Raw genomic sequence first — 17,397 nt, forward strand, 5'->3', positions numbered from 1 at the left:
AACATCTTCTTTAATGCACCTTCACGCACACATAGAGATCCTGGCATCCAAGGACATAGTTATATTGTTTAAAGTAATAAAAATTTTTATGTACATTCTGAGTAAAGAAGTAAAACATTTAGGAAAATAACTAGAAAGATATACACCAAAATTATTTTTTTAAAATTATCATTGGGTTAGGGTGATAGGATTATGGGCTTTGTTTTCCTTTTCTTTTTAAAAAATTTACATAATATGACTCTCTTTTATAATAAACATATAATAACCTACAATTATCCCTAACAAGGTATGGAGCTATTAGTCATTCCTACGCTAGTATGAACTAGTTTCCCATGCAGTCTGAGCATCTTGTCCCTTAACTCTTTGCAGAGATGACCACACCAAAGCAATAAGCTATCCTGATTTAGAGAGAAGGTGAGAATGAATTAATAGAATTGGAGGGTAGACAGAGGTTGTACAGGACTAAAAATTAGTGCAGCAAGAAAGATTTACAAAAAAAGGGGTATAAAGAGTCTAAAAACAAATTCTACCTACTTTATTTTTGCCTGGATTTGAAGAAGGCAAGGAAACATTCTTCCTCTTCCCCTCTTATGTATGTGGAACAATTAGGTAAGCCACATTTAAGGGAATTTCTGCTACTTTGGTAATATATAATTCTTGCTTTACAGATGAAATAACTGATTGCTGGAGTACCAGCCGAAGGGCATGCAGACCCACACAACTGGTTACTTTTCTGGATGGTCCTACAATTCAATTTCTGATCTTCTATTTTGACTCCTTTGGGAGATTCTTGGATTTTAGAAAAGAATCAGATGAGCAAGTCTTTCCAATGATCTGAAAAAAATGCTCTCCTACCACTCAATTTTCTCAACTCTACTGGAGAGGAAAGTTTAGGGACTGCTGGTTTAACAGAGAAAAATAAAGATAACTCCATCTCTCCTGCCCACTCTTAGGATAAAGTTTCTGAGATCCTATATGATCTCATATTATATGATATAAACACTACTTATTGTTTTGTTTGGAAAAATGATATTAAAGATTCAATTTGTGTAAAGGAACTTCAGAAAGTCTTTCCTTTCCCAAAACTATGAGCCCATCTTCTACTTCCTTGTCATAGTTGATACACACACGTATCCACTAAGTGTGTACACACACAGTCAATACTAAATTACCAAATTTAATAGGAAAGAGAAATCCAAAGTTAAGAGTATAAGCTGCATTGATAATATTTCCCCTGCTACTAATTTTACTGCTTACTAAAGCTAAATTTGCTTTACTATGAAAGCAAATTCAAAGCAACTGTTCTAAGAAAAAAAAAAAAAAGCAACTGTTCTAAATTAGACCTATTTTCTCATTCAAAGGATTATGCACATCAAACTATCAATGTAATACTATTTTGGGATTTACGAGTTCTCTCAGTTGTGGGTCATACCTATTTATATACACTAACGGAGAAGAGCAGTAGTCCAGAAAATTAAAGTAAGTCCTTCCATTCCTAGATTTTAACTTTGCTTTAGAATGGTTCGCATAAAGTCTGGCAGCAGGTTTACCTTCCTAATTGTTTTATGTTAATATTATAAATAGGTTTGAATTCCAAGTTTCTTAGCACATGATATACCAGAGGGGCAATGGTAATAGAAGTTAAATTAAAATTTTTTCATCCATAGTCCAGTAGATTATAAATGCATATATATAAATTTGAAAAAATTGCATATCTAATGCTTATCAGAATAACTGGCACATATCTTTGTTTACTGAAACAAATATAACTTAGCAATCTGAGAATTATATATTTATATCTGCATGAAAACAAAATCCCAGCTATGTTTCCATAGTATACAGCCACTGCCAATAATTGTATCGGTTGTGCCTGCATGGAGCCCCTGGCTGAGGGGTGAGTTGTGGCTGAAATCAGTTTTCCATGGACAGAGCAATGTGCTCTTGCTCCAGGGTGTCTCAGTCTACAGTGTCTGCTCAGAAGAAGCAGGGTGTCTTTTTCTAATTCGTGCTCCAGAGGGAGTGGCCTTTATCTATTTTACACAAAGGCACTAAATGTGTTACCAGTCCCCTGACTTTGTGACTGCGTTTTGAATTGGGTGAGGTGAATTTGAATGTCAGAAGAATTTTTAAAAATTTGACAGTCCGTATATCTTGGGGCAACAAAGGTTACACACATACTTGCATACAGACATATATACCCTAAAGTACATTATTTACAAACTTTGCTAAATACAAAACTAGAAGACTTAGAAAAACAGTATTACATGTATAGTTCTTCTTGCAGTCCAGTGAAGCAATGTTCTTGGAACAGATTTCCTTAGAATTCTTGTGGTGGGCAGTGTGGTTGGTAGTATCTTGCTAAATGACTTCTTTTGTTTGTTGACACGGTCTCTTTCTTTTCGGACCTTGGGCTTTAGATTTTCTGTCTTTAATACTTCTGGGAAGAGGGATGGTTTTGAGTTTTTCTGAGCTTCCACAATTTTGTATTTTAAAGACTGTGATTCAGGGAACTTGGCATATTTTTCATCACAAATTCCATCTTCTCTTACAGAAAGAGTATGTATTTTTTTGTATTGTGCAAATGTTACTAAATGTTGTTTTTTATTATTATTATTATTTCCTTTCAATCTCCGAATATACTGGTCTTCTAACTTTGATTTCTCCCCAGCCTCTAAATTGAAATGAGTTAAAGTGCTACTCTGCCTGGAAGGAAAAGTGTATTTGTATACATAGTCTTCATTTTCACTTGGCATTTTGCAATTAGGAATTCTTGGATAAAGTGACAGTACAGCTTCAGGTTTTTCCTGTGCTATCAACTTACACATATTATGCTCTTTTTTTTCAAGGGGCTTTGTTTTTAGTGTCCTTTCAAAGCAAACATTTGACTGACTTGTTTTTGATTTGCCACTCCAACTATGTGGGTCTTGAATATCCGTTTTAAAATCATAATTTTCTGCTCGAGGAAGCTGGATAAAACCATATTCTTTCCTGTGTTTCTTAAGCACTATATCTGTAAGTCTTTCTGATGACTTATTTAAGGGAATCACTTGGGTATTTTTGATGAAAGAAGGTTGTAGTTTAATTAATCTCAGGGTTTGGGCTCCTTCTTCAGGATAGTATCTTTTCTGTTCCTCAATTATTGATGGATTTTCCTTAATATGCTGGAAGGAAAAATATTCCCTTTCTTCCTTTTTGGTCAGTTCCGTTTCAGTAAGTCTATCTTTAGGAACTTTTTGTAAAGTTGTTTTTTGAATAATTTTTGAATATTTATTTTGCTTTTCTGAATTCTCTTCCATAAGTTGATTTTCATTTCTAAAAGATAAATCTGGCTTTATACATTTTAATGGTATAGTACTAGAATTGATCAAATTTATATGTTGGTTGATCCCCTCTAATTGTCTTTCTGTGAGTAGTCCTGACTTTGAAAGTTTTTCTATAAAAAGGCTCTGGAGGTGTTTGCTTAAATTGGCTTTTAGATTTAAAAGTTCATTTTCTGTTAAAGTTATAAGATAGTTTTGTAGAGATTTATTTAAAGGATATTTCATCTTTAAGTCAAGTCTTTTCCCAAAACTCCCCCTTGAAATGTCTTGTCTTAACTCATGAAAAGATATGGAGGCACTTTTAGTTCTTAGAGAAGACATGTTTGAGTGGACAGTCTCAGATTCTGTCTCTTTAAATAAACTGCTTTCAGAAAGGTTTTTTAGGAAATAGTTTTGGAGAATTTCATTTAAAAAAGATCTTAGCTTTATTTCCAAATGTTTATCTATGAAATGATGATTAAAATTATTTACAAAAGACATGATTTCTTTTACAGTTTCTGAATATTTTTCCAGAAAAATATTTTGCCCTTTTGGCTCCACTTTCTCATTCATCAAATACAGATTTTGATAGATTTTTGGTAAGTCTTCTTTGGTGATGTGTCCAGATTCTGAAAGTCTTTCTACAAGGTAATGTTGGATATGTTTACTTAGTTCAGATTTTAAATTTTTTATTTCTGACTCTGAGAGTTCTTCTAGAAATATACGCAGTTTTGGACTCAAAATAGGTTTTCTGTCTAATTTATCTGCTTTATCAAAATTCTCTTTGATTTCTTCAAGGTCTTCTGTATTATTTGGAACAGGATGCTGAATTAGTCTTTCTAATTCTTTTTCTGGTTGTCTTCTATCAAACTGATTATATTTGAAAAAAATATTAAACACATGTTTTAAGAAGGATTTTAACATTATTACATCTGAATCATTAAGTTTACCCATTAATGAGTTAGTTAAATTTTCTAAAGTAGAATTTAGATCATTTTCTTCTCTATCAAACCTCTGACTATTATTTGGCATATCTGTTTTTTTATCTGGTGCTGACGGATATTTTGAATGTTGTAGGGATAAATTTTGACCTTCATCCACATATTCAACTCTATTCAAAGAAGTGGTTTCTTTGGGAATGATGAGTGTATTCTGCTCTGAAAGAGGTTCTGTACTGCTTTGGGTTTCCAAATAATCCTCTGTGGAATACTTTGGCTCTTCTCCAGCAAAGACGGTCTCTGAAGCCATCACAGATCTCTTCTGATATTCTTTATCTAATTCTATCACTTTGATTATCCCAGATTCCAAAAGTCTATCTATAGGAAATGCTTGTATTATCTGGCTTATAACAGATTTGGCCTGTGGCAATTCTATTTCATCATTGTTTTCTTCATATTGAAGTAGAATATTTGAAGATATACTCTCCCAAGCTGTGGGTAATTGATTCTGCAAATTTACTGATGTCTCACTTAATTCTTTCACTCCCACTTCCAACTCTGAGAAGACAGGTGCAGTGAATATTTGCTTTATAACATAATTATGTGCACTGTCACTTACATCTGGTTTAGAGCTAGACAGTTCAATTTTTGAATGATTCTTTTTGAAATCATTTTTTATTGGAAAATCAATCTCACCAGCTTCCAAGTGTTTTTCAGAGACAACTGCCCTTTCTACCACTGGAGAATTTCTTGGTCCACCTTCTGAAAGTGAATCTGCAGGAATATCTTTAATTATTTGTCTTAAAAGAGACTTTGAACTTAAAATATCTTTTTCTGAAACCCAGCTATTTAAATCTTTAACTTTTTCAAATACTTTGTTTTCCAAACTACTTGGTGGCTCATCATAAACACTCGGAAGTGGAGAACTACGACTTTCCTTTCTTGCTTCAGTGTCCACAGAAGACTCTGGTTTAGAAAATAATTTATCTGAAAGGTCTTGCAGATTTTTACTTAAAATTGACTTGAGCATAATTGATTGTTTTAAACTTTCTAGGTGAGAAGTAAGATTTAATGATTTTGAGAAGCGACGTGTATTTACATTTCCAGTCATTGATGATTCTCCTTCAAAATTAGGTAGAGATACATTTGGTAGTCTTTCTTTTAACTTTTTCTTAGTGTCTAAAGTCTTTATTGTGATGAAATCGGGATCATGGGCTAACTTTAGCTTAGTCTTTGTGTCTAAAGTCTTTGCTGTGGTGATGCCAGGATCATGAGGCCAGGTTTTATTAGTAGGTCTTGCAGTTTTTGAATATGTTGGGTAAGGAGGATCTTGGTCTTCATGCTCTATAACCTCTGCACTTAAAATATTTCTACATTTGTACATATCTTGCTCTTTCCTTTTTCCGACTGACATTTTGTGGTTTATATTCCTTAGAAAAGGATCAAAACCATTCTTAGAGTTGAATTCCTGGAACTGTAATGTTAAAAACAAAAGGTTAGAAAATTCTGTAGTATTTATTTGAATTTATAATAAATTTGCTAGTTAATTTTCTTTGAGCAATCTGTCAAATTATCTATTCATCTACTTACTGTCTACAAAGAGAAAACTAATTATTTTAAAATATTTGAAATTGGAATGAAAATTTTAAGGCAAAATTTAAAAATTCCTAATTCTGATACTATACTATTTTGTATCTGAGAGCTTTTTGCCACCTAGAGTATTTTAAATACTTAAACTGCATTCATAGTTTTTTTTAAAAAGAACTTAATTTCCAGTGTTAGCTGCACTTACTTAGACAATAGCTAACATCAAGATTTAAGTCCTATATTTAAACCAATTAATAACCAAAGTGAAGAAATACTTAGATAATAATACACTTATACTTGGTGACTTCAATCTAGCTCTTTCTACCCTCGATAGGTCTTCTAAGCACAACATCTCCAAAGAAACGAGAGCTTTAAATGATACACTGGACCAGATGGATTTCACATATATCTACAGAACTTTATATCCAAACTCAACTGAATACACATTCTTCTCAAGTGCACATGGAACTTTCTCCAGAATAGACCACATACTGGGTCACAAATCGGGTCTGAACTGATACCAAAAGATTGGGATCGTCCCCTGCATATTCTCAGACCATAATGCCTTGAAATTAGAACTAAATCACAACAAGAAGTTTGGAAGGACCTCAAACACGTGGAGGTTAAGGACCATCCTGCTAAAAGATGAAAGGGTCAACCAGGAAATTAAGGAAGAATTAAAAAAGATTCATGGAAACTAATGAGAATGAAGATACAACCGTTCAAAATCTTTGGGATGCAGCAAAAGCAGTCCTAAGGGGGAAATACATCGCAATACAAGCATCCATTCAAAACTGGAAAGAACTCAAATACAAAAGCTAACCTTACACATAAAGGAGCTAGAGAAAAAACAGCAGATGGACCCTACACCCAACAGAAGAAGAGACTTAATTAAAATTCGAGCAGAACTCAAGGAAATCGAGACCAGAAAAAATGTGGAACAGATCAACAAAACCAGGAGTTGGTTCATGAAAGAATTAATAAGATACATAAACCATTAGCCAGCATTATTAAAAAGAGAGAGAAGACTCAAATTAATAAAATCATGAATGAGAAAGGAGAGATCACTACCAACACCAAGGAAATACAAACGATTTTAAAAACATATTATGAGCAGCTATACGCCAATAAATTAGGCAATCTAGAAGAAATGGACGCATTCCTGGAAAGCCACAAACTACCAAAACTGGAACAGGAAGAAATAGAAAACCTGAACAGGCCAATAACCAGGGAGGAAATTGAAGCAGTCATAAAAACCTCCCAAGACACAAGAGTCCAGGGCCAGATGGCTTCCCAGGGGAATTCTATCAAACGTTTAAAGAAGAAATCATACCTATTCTACTAAAGCTGTTTGGAAAGATAGAAAGAGATGGAGTACTTCCAAATTCGTTCTATGAGGCCAGCATCACCTTAATTCCAAAACCAGACAAAGACCCCACCAAAAAGGAGAATTACAGACCAATATCCCTGATGAACATGGATGCAAAAATTCTCAACAAGATACTAGCCAATAGGAAAAAAAAAAAAAAAAAAGATACTAGCCAATAGGATCCAACAATACATTAAGAAAATTATTCACCATGACCAAGTAGGATTTATCCCCAGGACACAAGGCTGGTTCAACACTCGTAAAACAATCAATGTGATTCATCATATCAACAAGAGAAAAAACAAGAACCATATGATCCTCTCATTAGATGCAGAGAAAGCATTTGACAAAATACAGCATCCATTCCTGATCAAAACTCTTCAGAGTGTAGGGATAGAGGGAACATTCCTCAGCATCTTAAAAGCCATCTACAAAAAGCCCACAGCAAATATCATTCTCAATGGGGAAGCACTGGGAGCCTTTCCCTTAAGATCAGGAACAAGACAGGGATGTCCACTCTCACCACTGCTATTCAACATAGTACTGGAAGTCCTAGCCTCAGCAATCAGACAACAAAAAGACATTAAAGGCATTCAAATTGGCAAAGAAGAAGTCAAACTCTCCCTCTTCGCCGATGACATGATACTCTACATAGAAAACCCAAAAGCCTCCACCCCAAGATTGGTAGAACTCATATAGCAATTTGGTAGCGTGGCAGGATACAAAATCAATGCCCAGAAATCAATGGCATTTCTATACACTAACAATGAGACTGAAGAAAGAGAAATTAAGGAGTCAATCCCATTTACAATTGCACCCAAAAGCATAAGATACCTAGGAATAAACCTAACCAAAGAGGTAAAGGATCTATACCCTCAAAACTATAGAATACTTCTGAAAGAAATTGAGGAAGACACAAAGAGATGGAAAAATATTCCATGCTCATGGATTGGCAGAATTAATATTGTGAAAATGTCAATGTTACCCAGGGCAATTTACACGTTTAATGCAATCCCTATCAAAATACCATGGACTTTCTTCAGAGAGTTAGAACAAATTATTTTAAGATTTGTGCGGAATCAGAAAAGACCCCGAATAACCAGGGGAATTTTAAAAAAGAAAACCATATCTGGGGGCATCACAATGCCAAATTTCAGGTTGTACTACAAAGCTGTGGTCGTCAAGACAGTGTGGTACTGGCACAAAAACAGACACATAGATCAATGGAACAGAATAGAGAACCCAGAAGTGGACCCTGAACTTTATGGCCAACTAATATTCGATAAAGGAGGAAAGACTATCCATTGGAAGAAAGTCTCTTCAATAAATGGTGCTGGGAAAATTGGACATCCACATGCAGAAGAATGAAACTAGACCACTCTCTTTCACCATACACAAAGATAAACTCAAAATGGATGAAAGATCTAAATGTGAGACAAGATTCCATCAAAATCCTAGAGGAGAACACAGGCAACACCCTTTTTTAACTCAGCCACGGTAACTTTTTGCAAGATACATCCACGAAGGCAAAAGAAACAAAAGCAAAAATGAACTATTGGGACTTCATCAAGATAAGAAGCTTTTGCACAGCAAAGGATACAGTCAACAAAACTAAAAGACAACCTACAGAATGGGAGAAGATATTTGCAAATGACGTATCAGATAAAGGGCTAGTTTCCAAGATCTATAAAGAACTTCTTAAACTCAACACCAAAGAAACAAACAATCCAATCATGAAATGGGCAAAAGACATGAAGAGAAATCTCACAGAGGAAGACATAGACATGGCCAACATGCACATGAGAAAATACTCTGCATCACTTGCTATCAGAGAAATACAAATCAAAACCACAATGAGATACCACCTCACACCAGTGAGAATGGGGAAATTAACAAGGCAGGAAACAACAAATGTTGGAGAGGATGAGGAGAAAAGGGAACCCTCTTACACTGTTGGTGGGAATGTGACTGGTGCAGCCACTCTGGAAAACTGTGTGGAGGTTCCTCAAAGAATTAAAAATAGACGTGCCCTACGATCCAGCAATTGCACTGTTGGGGATTTACCCCAAAGATTCAGATGCAATGAAACTCCGGGACACCTGCACCCTAATGTTTCTAGCAGCAATGTCCACAATACCCAAACTGTGGAAGGAGCCTCAGTGTCCATTGAAAGATGAATGGATAAAGAAGATGTGGTTTATGTATACAATGGAATATTCCTCAGCCATTAGAAACGACAAATACCCACCATTTGCTTCAACGTGGATGGAACTGGAGGGTATTATGCTGAGTGAAGTAAGTCAATCGGAGAAGGACAAACAGTGTATGTTCTCATTCATTTGAGGAATATAAATAACAGTGAAAGGGAATATAAGGGAAGGGAGAAGAAAAAGACTCCTAACTCGGGGAAACGAACTAGGGGTGGTGGAAGGGGAAGAGGGCGGGGGGTGGAGGTGAATGGGTGACGGGCACTGAGGGGGGCACTTGATGGGATGAGCACTGAGTGTTATTCTGTATGTTGGTAAACTGAACACCAATAAAAAATTAATTTATTTTTAAAAAAATAAATAAATTAAAAAAAAAAAGATTTAAGTCCTATCCTAGAAATATTTACCATTTTAGTAGCAATCCAAAAAAACATTTAAATGCAAAGCAAGTAGTAGATATTCTATTACAAGTATCACAAATATTTTCTAAAGATTTACTTGGGAGCATAGATCATCTGCTTTTAAGTCTGCAAATTTTAACAATGATGATGAGTTTCACCCACTCCTTAGCATGTCACAGTAGAATCTTACTTTTTGATGAATATCACACATGCCTGATAAATGGCTAAAAGAGAGTAGTATAAAAAATTCTGGATTATAGGGAAATTTCAGTGTAATATCCATGGGCAGTTTTGTTGCTCTGGGATCGAACTTGTCTATCACTGAAATAGCCTTTGGGATGAAGTTTATTCAAATATTTCAAACATATTCTAATGTTTGTTCATACAACTTCTATATTATCCTGTTGAAAAAAAGCAAAATGTGAAGTAATCAGCTTAGTATTTGTTTTAGTTTATTTCAACTTAGTTGTTCAAACTTCATTGTAATGGATACAATTTATTATAACTGTTCCTCAAATGTTGATATCCAGATGACAACATAAGAATTCCCTGGGTTTTTCTGAGAAATACAGATTCCCAGGCTCCACTTCCAGATTGAGATTCATCAGGTCAGAGGTAGGACCTGAGAACAGATATTTTTTTAAAAGACAGCCAGGTGTTTATAATGGGTAGTATGGTTTAGGAACCATTAAATTATATAAAATATTAGAGAAGCCTAGTATTTAAATATAATTGCTATTGGGATAGGATAATTCAGGACTCACCAGATACTTTGGTTTGAATTCTATAAATTCTGGTCTGAAAGATGGTAAAGTGTATTCCACTGGTGAAAAAATCACCTTATAAAAAGAGAAGTTTTAATTTTAGACTGCTTATAATGCAAGGATATTTCCCAAGATAATTTTATTCTTTCAATGTATAAAGACATAAAAAAGCTTAAAACCTAAATATTTTTCTCGTAACTACTATAATTTACTTTGTCAATTATCAAAGAAATCTATACATATATAATACATTTACACATATCATCTTAGCTTCCTTGATACTATAATATTCATCCTACTGAGTTTGTAAAATCAAGACAACGCACAGCAACTTGAAGCAGAAACAAAAGCAGAAAATAGAATTGTGAGAATTAATATAATTTCATTTTAAAAGGTTATAAAATGGATTAGATAATAACTGGCATTTAGGGGCCCCGGGTGGTTCAGTTGGTTAAGCATCCAATTCTTGATTTTGACTTAGGTTATGATCTGAGGGTCGTGAGATCTAGCCCCGCATGAGGCTCATGTGCTGGGTGTGGAGCCTGCTTAGGATTCTCTCTTCCTTTCCCTCTGCCCCTTCTTACCTTTAAAAAATAAATAAATAAATGGCATTTGGGATAGAAAGCATTTTTAATGATTCCTTTACCTGTAATTGCTAAATGGGTACTTACACTGCCTAAGGAAACACTTGATTCTAGATTAAGGTCTATAGGAACAATTATAGAATCATAGAACCACTGAATTTTTGGAGATGAAAGATGCTTTAGAGATAATCCAATCTGACTCCTTGTTTCATACAAGAATCTGAACTTGAAGTTTGTTGCCCCAAGTTATCCAGATGATTAGTAGCCTAAATCCTAAGCATCTTAAATTTTCATTGGATACTCCTTCCACTATACAATCAAGACTGCAGCGACTAAAAGTGGTTCTTTGGAAGCATCATAATGTGTATTCACCCTGACAACTCAGCTAGACAAAACTTGACACCATCTCTTTGAGAGTACTTAGTACTACAAACTACTTTCCAATATATTATCTCCTTTAGACAGCAGGAGGTTTATTATATATCAAGTTAATTAAAATAGCAGTTCAATGAATGATGTTTCCATTAGTAATACCTTTAACTGTTCATTAATATTAAGCAGTTAATAACATGACTTTAAATTTTCATCAGCTTCCCACTTTTGCAGCTATTTGTCTTAACGCATTGACTAAATTATTTCTACAAGTTTCTCAATATTCCCTATAATTTCTCCCCTTCAGACAGATGTGTCTATGAATTCTTGAAATACACCTCAGACTTTTCCACATCTGTTCTTTTGATTGTTTTGTTTTTCTTTGCTTGAATTTCTCCAAATTTCCCTAAAACAGCTTGAACTCCAACATTTGAAATTCCATTATTTTAAACAAATTTAGTAGAAAATTTATAAATGAAATATATATGACAAAGAAGCTGAAGAACAGTAAAAATATATATATTATCTTTTTTTGTAAAAAGCACAAAAGATATAAAAACTCTTCCCTAATATAAGCTTAAAAGAATGTGTGAAAGGACATAAAATGCTAACATCTCTAGACAAGAACTTTTATGCCATTTAACTCTGTATTGTTATTTAAAGAATATGAAGTGCTTTATGAATTAAAAAAAAAAACCAGTACATTTACACTAGAGAGAAATACTTTAAGCATTTATCTCAGGAAGTCAGAAAATGACAGTAAAACAAACCAATATAGAAGCTTCAAGATGATGGACTAAACATGTGGTTCTATTCTCTCCTACCTCCCAAGGTCCTAGTGAATTAACAGAAAACAATATTTCAAAAAGAAAAATCCCATAGTAATACTGGAAATCAATAAGATGAGACACCAGGATTTAGAAAGTTGAGAAAATTCAGAAATTATGAAAGCAGATGAGATTGATTGAATAGAAACCCCCATCAAGAAAATTAGAGCCTTGAATGACAGAAATCAGGTGGATCTTAGAAGCAAAAAATTCAAGGACAACATATCAAAGAGTTTCAGATGATGGTACAATTATCATTAATTAAAAAGCTGCATTCAGAACAGCTGGATCTTCTCCTTTTCAGCATACCAGAGTATATGCTGCTGGTAGCATTGTCTTTCTCAGTCATCTACCCAGAACATCAAAGAACCTGCTTTCTAAAGTAAATGTGCCATCTGCCTAGGTAGAGATCCTATGAGTTTTGAGCCTTGATAGGGAAGCAGAATAGACCTTGCTGTCGATGACATTTCCACATCAGATAACAAAAAGGGTATACAAAGAAAGAAAAGGAAGTTCCATCTAGGAGAGAAAATCATGGGTTCTTTGGAAATATTGTTGAGTCCCCAGCCATCCTGCCTAGCCTCTTCCATCCCCATTTACCCTCCAGGGAAGCTTGCCTGTCACACAAAGCATAACTATACAGTCAATATATTCCTTCATTCACAAACATAAAATGAGCCAACAAAGTTTACCAGATACATGAGGAAAATCAATACATGCAATGAAGAATCAATAAGAACAAACAGAATTAACCCCAGAGTAAATAGAGATTATTTCTGAGGAATGTGAGGAGAAGGTGACCCTTGGAAAACATTCCAAATAGTATCTTGAGATATTAAAAAAATATCTTAAGATTTTCAAAAAAATAGTATCTCAAGATATCAAAAAGATCATGATTTCCTCTTAGCTGTGTAATAGGTATCTCAGATTTAACAAATCACAAAAGAGAATTCTGGATTACTAATGCTGTTCCCCTCCCTCTCTCTAAAACCCATAGAACCTTGGCCTTTCTCTATTTTTCCTCATCTCAGTTATTGATTATACCATCTACTGGCTTATAACCTAAATATCATTTTTTATTTCTCTCCTTCTCTTTACCATATCTAATCCAGCATTAACTCCTGTGTTTGCTGCCTTCAAAATATATCGAATGTCCAGCTATATCCCCCCATCAACCCCACTACAATTGTAGCACAAGCCACTATGATCTTTTTCCAAACGTTAGTCTCCTAACTAGCCTCTTGTTCTCTGTGACAGGGACTGATCATTGACTTCCCACAATATATATTATCTTAGGAACATAAATTTTTTTAGCATTTAGGTAGAAATGTTCCCTGCTTAAAAAAAGAAAAAAAAAAAAAAAAAACAAACCCTACATTTTCCAGCCTCTGTTGAAGACAAGGGTAACTATGTGACGAGTTTCTGGCCAACTACATATAACTGGAAGTTGTTGGGAGAATCTCCTGAAAGACTATCTTAAAATAGAGGGATGCCTGGGTGGCTCAGTGATTGAGCGTCCGCCTTTGTCTCAGGTCATGATCCTGGGGTTCCGGGATCAAGTTCCACATTGGACTCCCTGCATGGAGCCTGCTTCTCCCTCTGCCTGTGTCTCTGCCTCTCTTTCTCTGTCTCTCATGAAAACAAACAAACAAACAAACAAACGGCAGACTCAGCTGACAGGATCTAACTGACCTGCCTGAATTCCAAGTTATGTGAGACAGAGCTGAACTAGTCAGTCCTTCCTGTATCGACCCAGCAAGATTAAAACATACATACATAATGATTTGCACATAAGGTCTTCCTATGTTTTATCTAGTTCAATCAAGGTAACTGGGAATTGGGCTCATGGGGGCCACTGCTCAAGACCAAGAGTGCTGCTATCCTAGGAAGAAGTAAAGCAAGAGTAAAAATGCCATGAAATTTCCTATCATTTTGAAGATGGCCTTTTCTTCATTGGGTATTTGCTTAGTTGCCATAAAATTTGATTGTTTTCCAGAGCTCCTATGAAGCTGGCTCAGATAGCTTCTGGATGCTTTTTCAATGTTTTTCAGAGGAATAAAAACTTGGAGCTGTTTATTCTACCATTTTGTTTATATCACTTTCCTTGAATATTTATTCAATATGGTGGGGGTCTTCTTGCAATGAATTCTCAGCTTTTGTTTGCTGAAAGGGTATTTTAACTTCTGTTTTGAAAAATAGTATAACTGGTTAAAGAATTCTAGGTTCTTCCTTCTATTAAAGATGGCATTACACAGTCCTCTCCCTTGCATAATCTCTAACAAAAAGTCTGTTATATTTCTTCCTCTACAATAAATGTGCCTTCTTCTTCCCTCCCCCTAAGGTTTTCTCTTTACTACTGATTCTCAGCAAAGTGATTATGATATGTCTGAGAATTTTGTTAGGTCTATTCTCTTTGAGTTCATTGAATTTCTTGTTCTGTGGTTTATAGTTTCATTAAATATGAAAAACTTTTGGCCATAATTTCTTCAAATACATTTTTTAGTTTCGCCTCCCTGTAAGTCTCCAATTACATGTATGTCTTACCCCTTGATATTTTCATACAAGTTACTTACACTTTCCTTTTTTAAAATTTTTTTCTCATTGTGCTTTATTCTATAACTTCTATCCCTTCAGGTTTACTGATATTTTGCTAGCATCTAATATTACTATTACTTCCTTTTTCATCTCTAAAAATTCCATTTTGTCTATCTATACCTTCCATTTCTTTCCTCATCATGCTCATGTTTATTCTACCATCTTGAATATATGGAATGTATTTTTAATAGTTCTTTAAACATCCTTTTCTGTTAGTTCCATCTTCTCTGTCATTTCTATGTCTGTTCCTATTAATTGATTTTCCCCTGCATTATGGGTCAAATTTTCTTGCTTTTTTCGGTATGTCTATAATTTCTTATTGGATGCTGAGAATGATAAATTTTCTAGATCTTACTTTTGGTTTCTAGATCTTGCTTTCTTCTTTAATCTAGTATTTTATTAGTACATATTAAGTACTAGTACATATTAAGATACTGAGAAACTTATTGGTGGTGAGGGGGTATTGTCCAAAAGCCTTTAATGTAGGGCTTAGTCTCTCAACAAAGATGGGCCTTCTATTTGCTGTCACATACGCGTTTCTCTCTGGCCTATAGGAAAATGGTTTATTTCTAGCTATGTGAGTTCCCAGAATGTTCTACCCAATACTTTTTTTCAGTGGTTCTTTTTCTTGCCTCTACTATTTCACTACTCAGATTAATCCCAAAGACTAAAGGGGACATCCTTCATAGTTATCTGGAGATTTCGTGTTCTACATTTCCTTCCACTCCAGTACTGTACTCCACAAATTTGCCTCTGTGCACCAAACTTTAATCTCTTCAATTCAGTGAGACCTCCAAGCTCTGTTTTGGTTCTCTCTCCTGGTGCTGCTGTGCAGAAAACTGGTGTGACTTTGTCCTTTTCTTAAGAAATTACAGTCCCATGCTATCATCTTCTCAATGTCTAAAAACTGCTTTTCCATAATTTTGTTTCTGGTTTTCTTATTGATAAAGGAAGAAAGACAAATCACATTCCTCTAAACTCCATCTTTACTAGAAGCAGACATGTGACATTTACTTTTCATGGATCTATTACATACATTATTTAGTTTGGCAGAGATTTATATTTAAATTATAATACTATGTTATTTATAAGTACTAATTATTATAAATTATATTTATATAAATTATATTAAATTTTATTATGAATTATACTTATTATACTAATTACTTATTATTTATTATTTATAAATTAACTTTTCTTATATTTTAAAATAGAGCCAATCTATAAACAAAGCATGGGCGATTTAACTAGAGCAATATAACAATGTATTAGAAACCTTGAAAAAAAAAAAAAAGAAAAAGAAACCTTGACAGAGAAATGATAATATATAAGTAACAATGACAACAAAAAGAAAATGGAAGGGATAGGAAAATGAAACTTAAAAAAAAATCTTTTTCATCTTTCATAGTAGGAAGTTGGTAGATAATGCCTATTGGTTTATATGACAAGAATTTTTAATTTATTTTTTAAATTCAATTTGCTAACATATAGTATAACACTCAGTACTCATCACATCACATGCCAAGAAATATTTTTTTTTAATTTTTAAATTAAATGTGGGATCTGGGCCAAAGGCAGGCGCCAAACTGCTGCGCCACCCAGGGATCCCCAAGAAATATTTTAAACATATTAATCACAGCGTTACAAATAACCATTAGAAAAATAATGTCTAATAAAACTCAGAAGTTATAGAAAGAAGGTTTGAAATATTATAAATGCTCTAAATCATCTTTCAGAGTGACATCAACATATTCTACCTGAAGTTGATTAGTTGATAAATAAAGTTTGAACTACATAATTTAAAACTATAATAAAACTTACAAGAATTACAAGGCAAATTGTTAAAAGCAGTTGTCTTGGGTAAGGGAGACAGTGTAGCTGTGGGTGGGGAAGGATGACTTTTTCTTTTTATTTTATACCCTTCTGTGCAGACTGATTTTGGGGGGACTGTGTAGGTATTGTTTTAATTTTTTAAAAAAGCTAGGGGTGGTGGTGATGTGGGAAAACATAAAAGCTTAAAACCTACAAAAAACTACAAAGGGCATTCTTTTTTTCCCCAAAAGGTATTATTAATAGGCATTGATTAAATAATTTTTATGCAGGCTCACGACGAGAGATAGTAGAATTTAGTTGTTTGCAGCACAGACTTCAGAGCAGTCTGCCTCTGTTCAAAACCCAGGCTTACCTTGATTATCCTCAGACTAATCAGTTAGCTAGTCCATGACTTAACTTTACCACACACAAAATAATTTAAAAATATTTACTTCACAGGATTGCTATGGGGATTAAATGAATTCATATATTAAGATAGTAATATAGGAACTTGCAATAAAAGTATTGGGTATTATAATAAAAAATAATGAAATCTTGCCATTTGACAACATGAATGGACTTATAGGGTATCATGCTAAGTGAAATGAGTCAGAAAAAGACAATACATATGATTTCACTTAT

The 17,397-nt window shown here is 34.1% G+C and overlaps 1 protein-coding gene across 16 annotated transcripts in view; it reads right to left on the minus strand.

Annotated features, from left to right (window-relative positions):
- The window catches only part of C2CD6 (C2 calcium dependent domain containing 6), a 127,470-nt gene that overhangs the window by 18,163 nt on the left and 91,910 nt on the right, over nt 1-17,397 (minus strand). For 15 of the 16 annotated variants that reach the window (XR_005385228.1, XR_005385227.1, XR_005385226.1 and 12 more), the window contains 2 exons: nt 10,566-10,640; nt 2,265-5,711 (listed from right to left, as the gene is read on the minus strand). Coding sequence is in view for 13 of the 16 variants with exons in the window: in XM_038585360.1 (XP_038441288.1) it covers nt 2,265-5,711; nt 10,566-10,640 (3,522 nt within the window). In the remaining 3 variants the exon portion in view is untranslated. The remainder of the gene's footprint in view (nt 1-2,264; nt 5,712-10,565; nt 10,641-17,397) is intronic. The other variant, XM_038585359.1, reaches the window with a different exon arrangement.

The sequence above is a fragment of the Canis lupus genome, chromosome 37 (assembly GCF_011100685.1).
Source record: "Canis lupus familiaris isolate Mischka breed German Shepherd chromosome 37, alternate assembly UU_Cfam_GSD_1.0, whole genome shotgun sequence".
Taxonomy (NCBI): domain Eukaryota; kingdom Metazoa; phylum Chordata; class Mammalia; order Carnivora; family Canidae; genus Canis; species Canis lupus.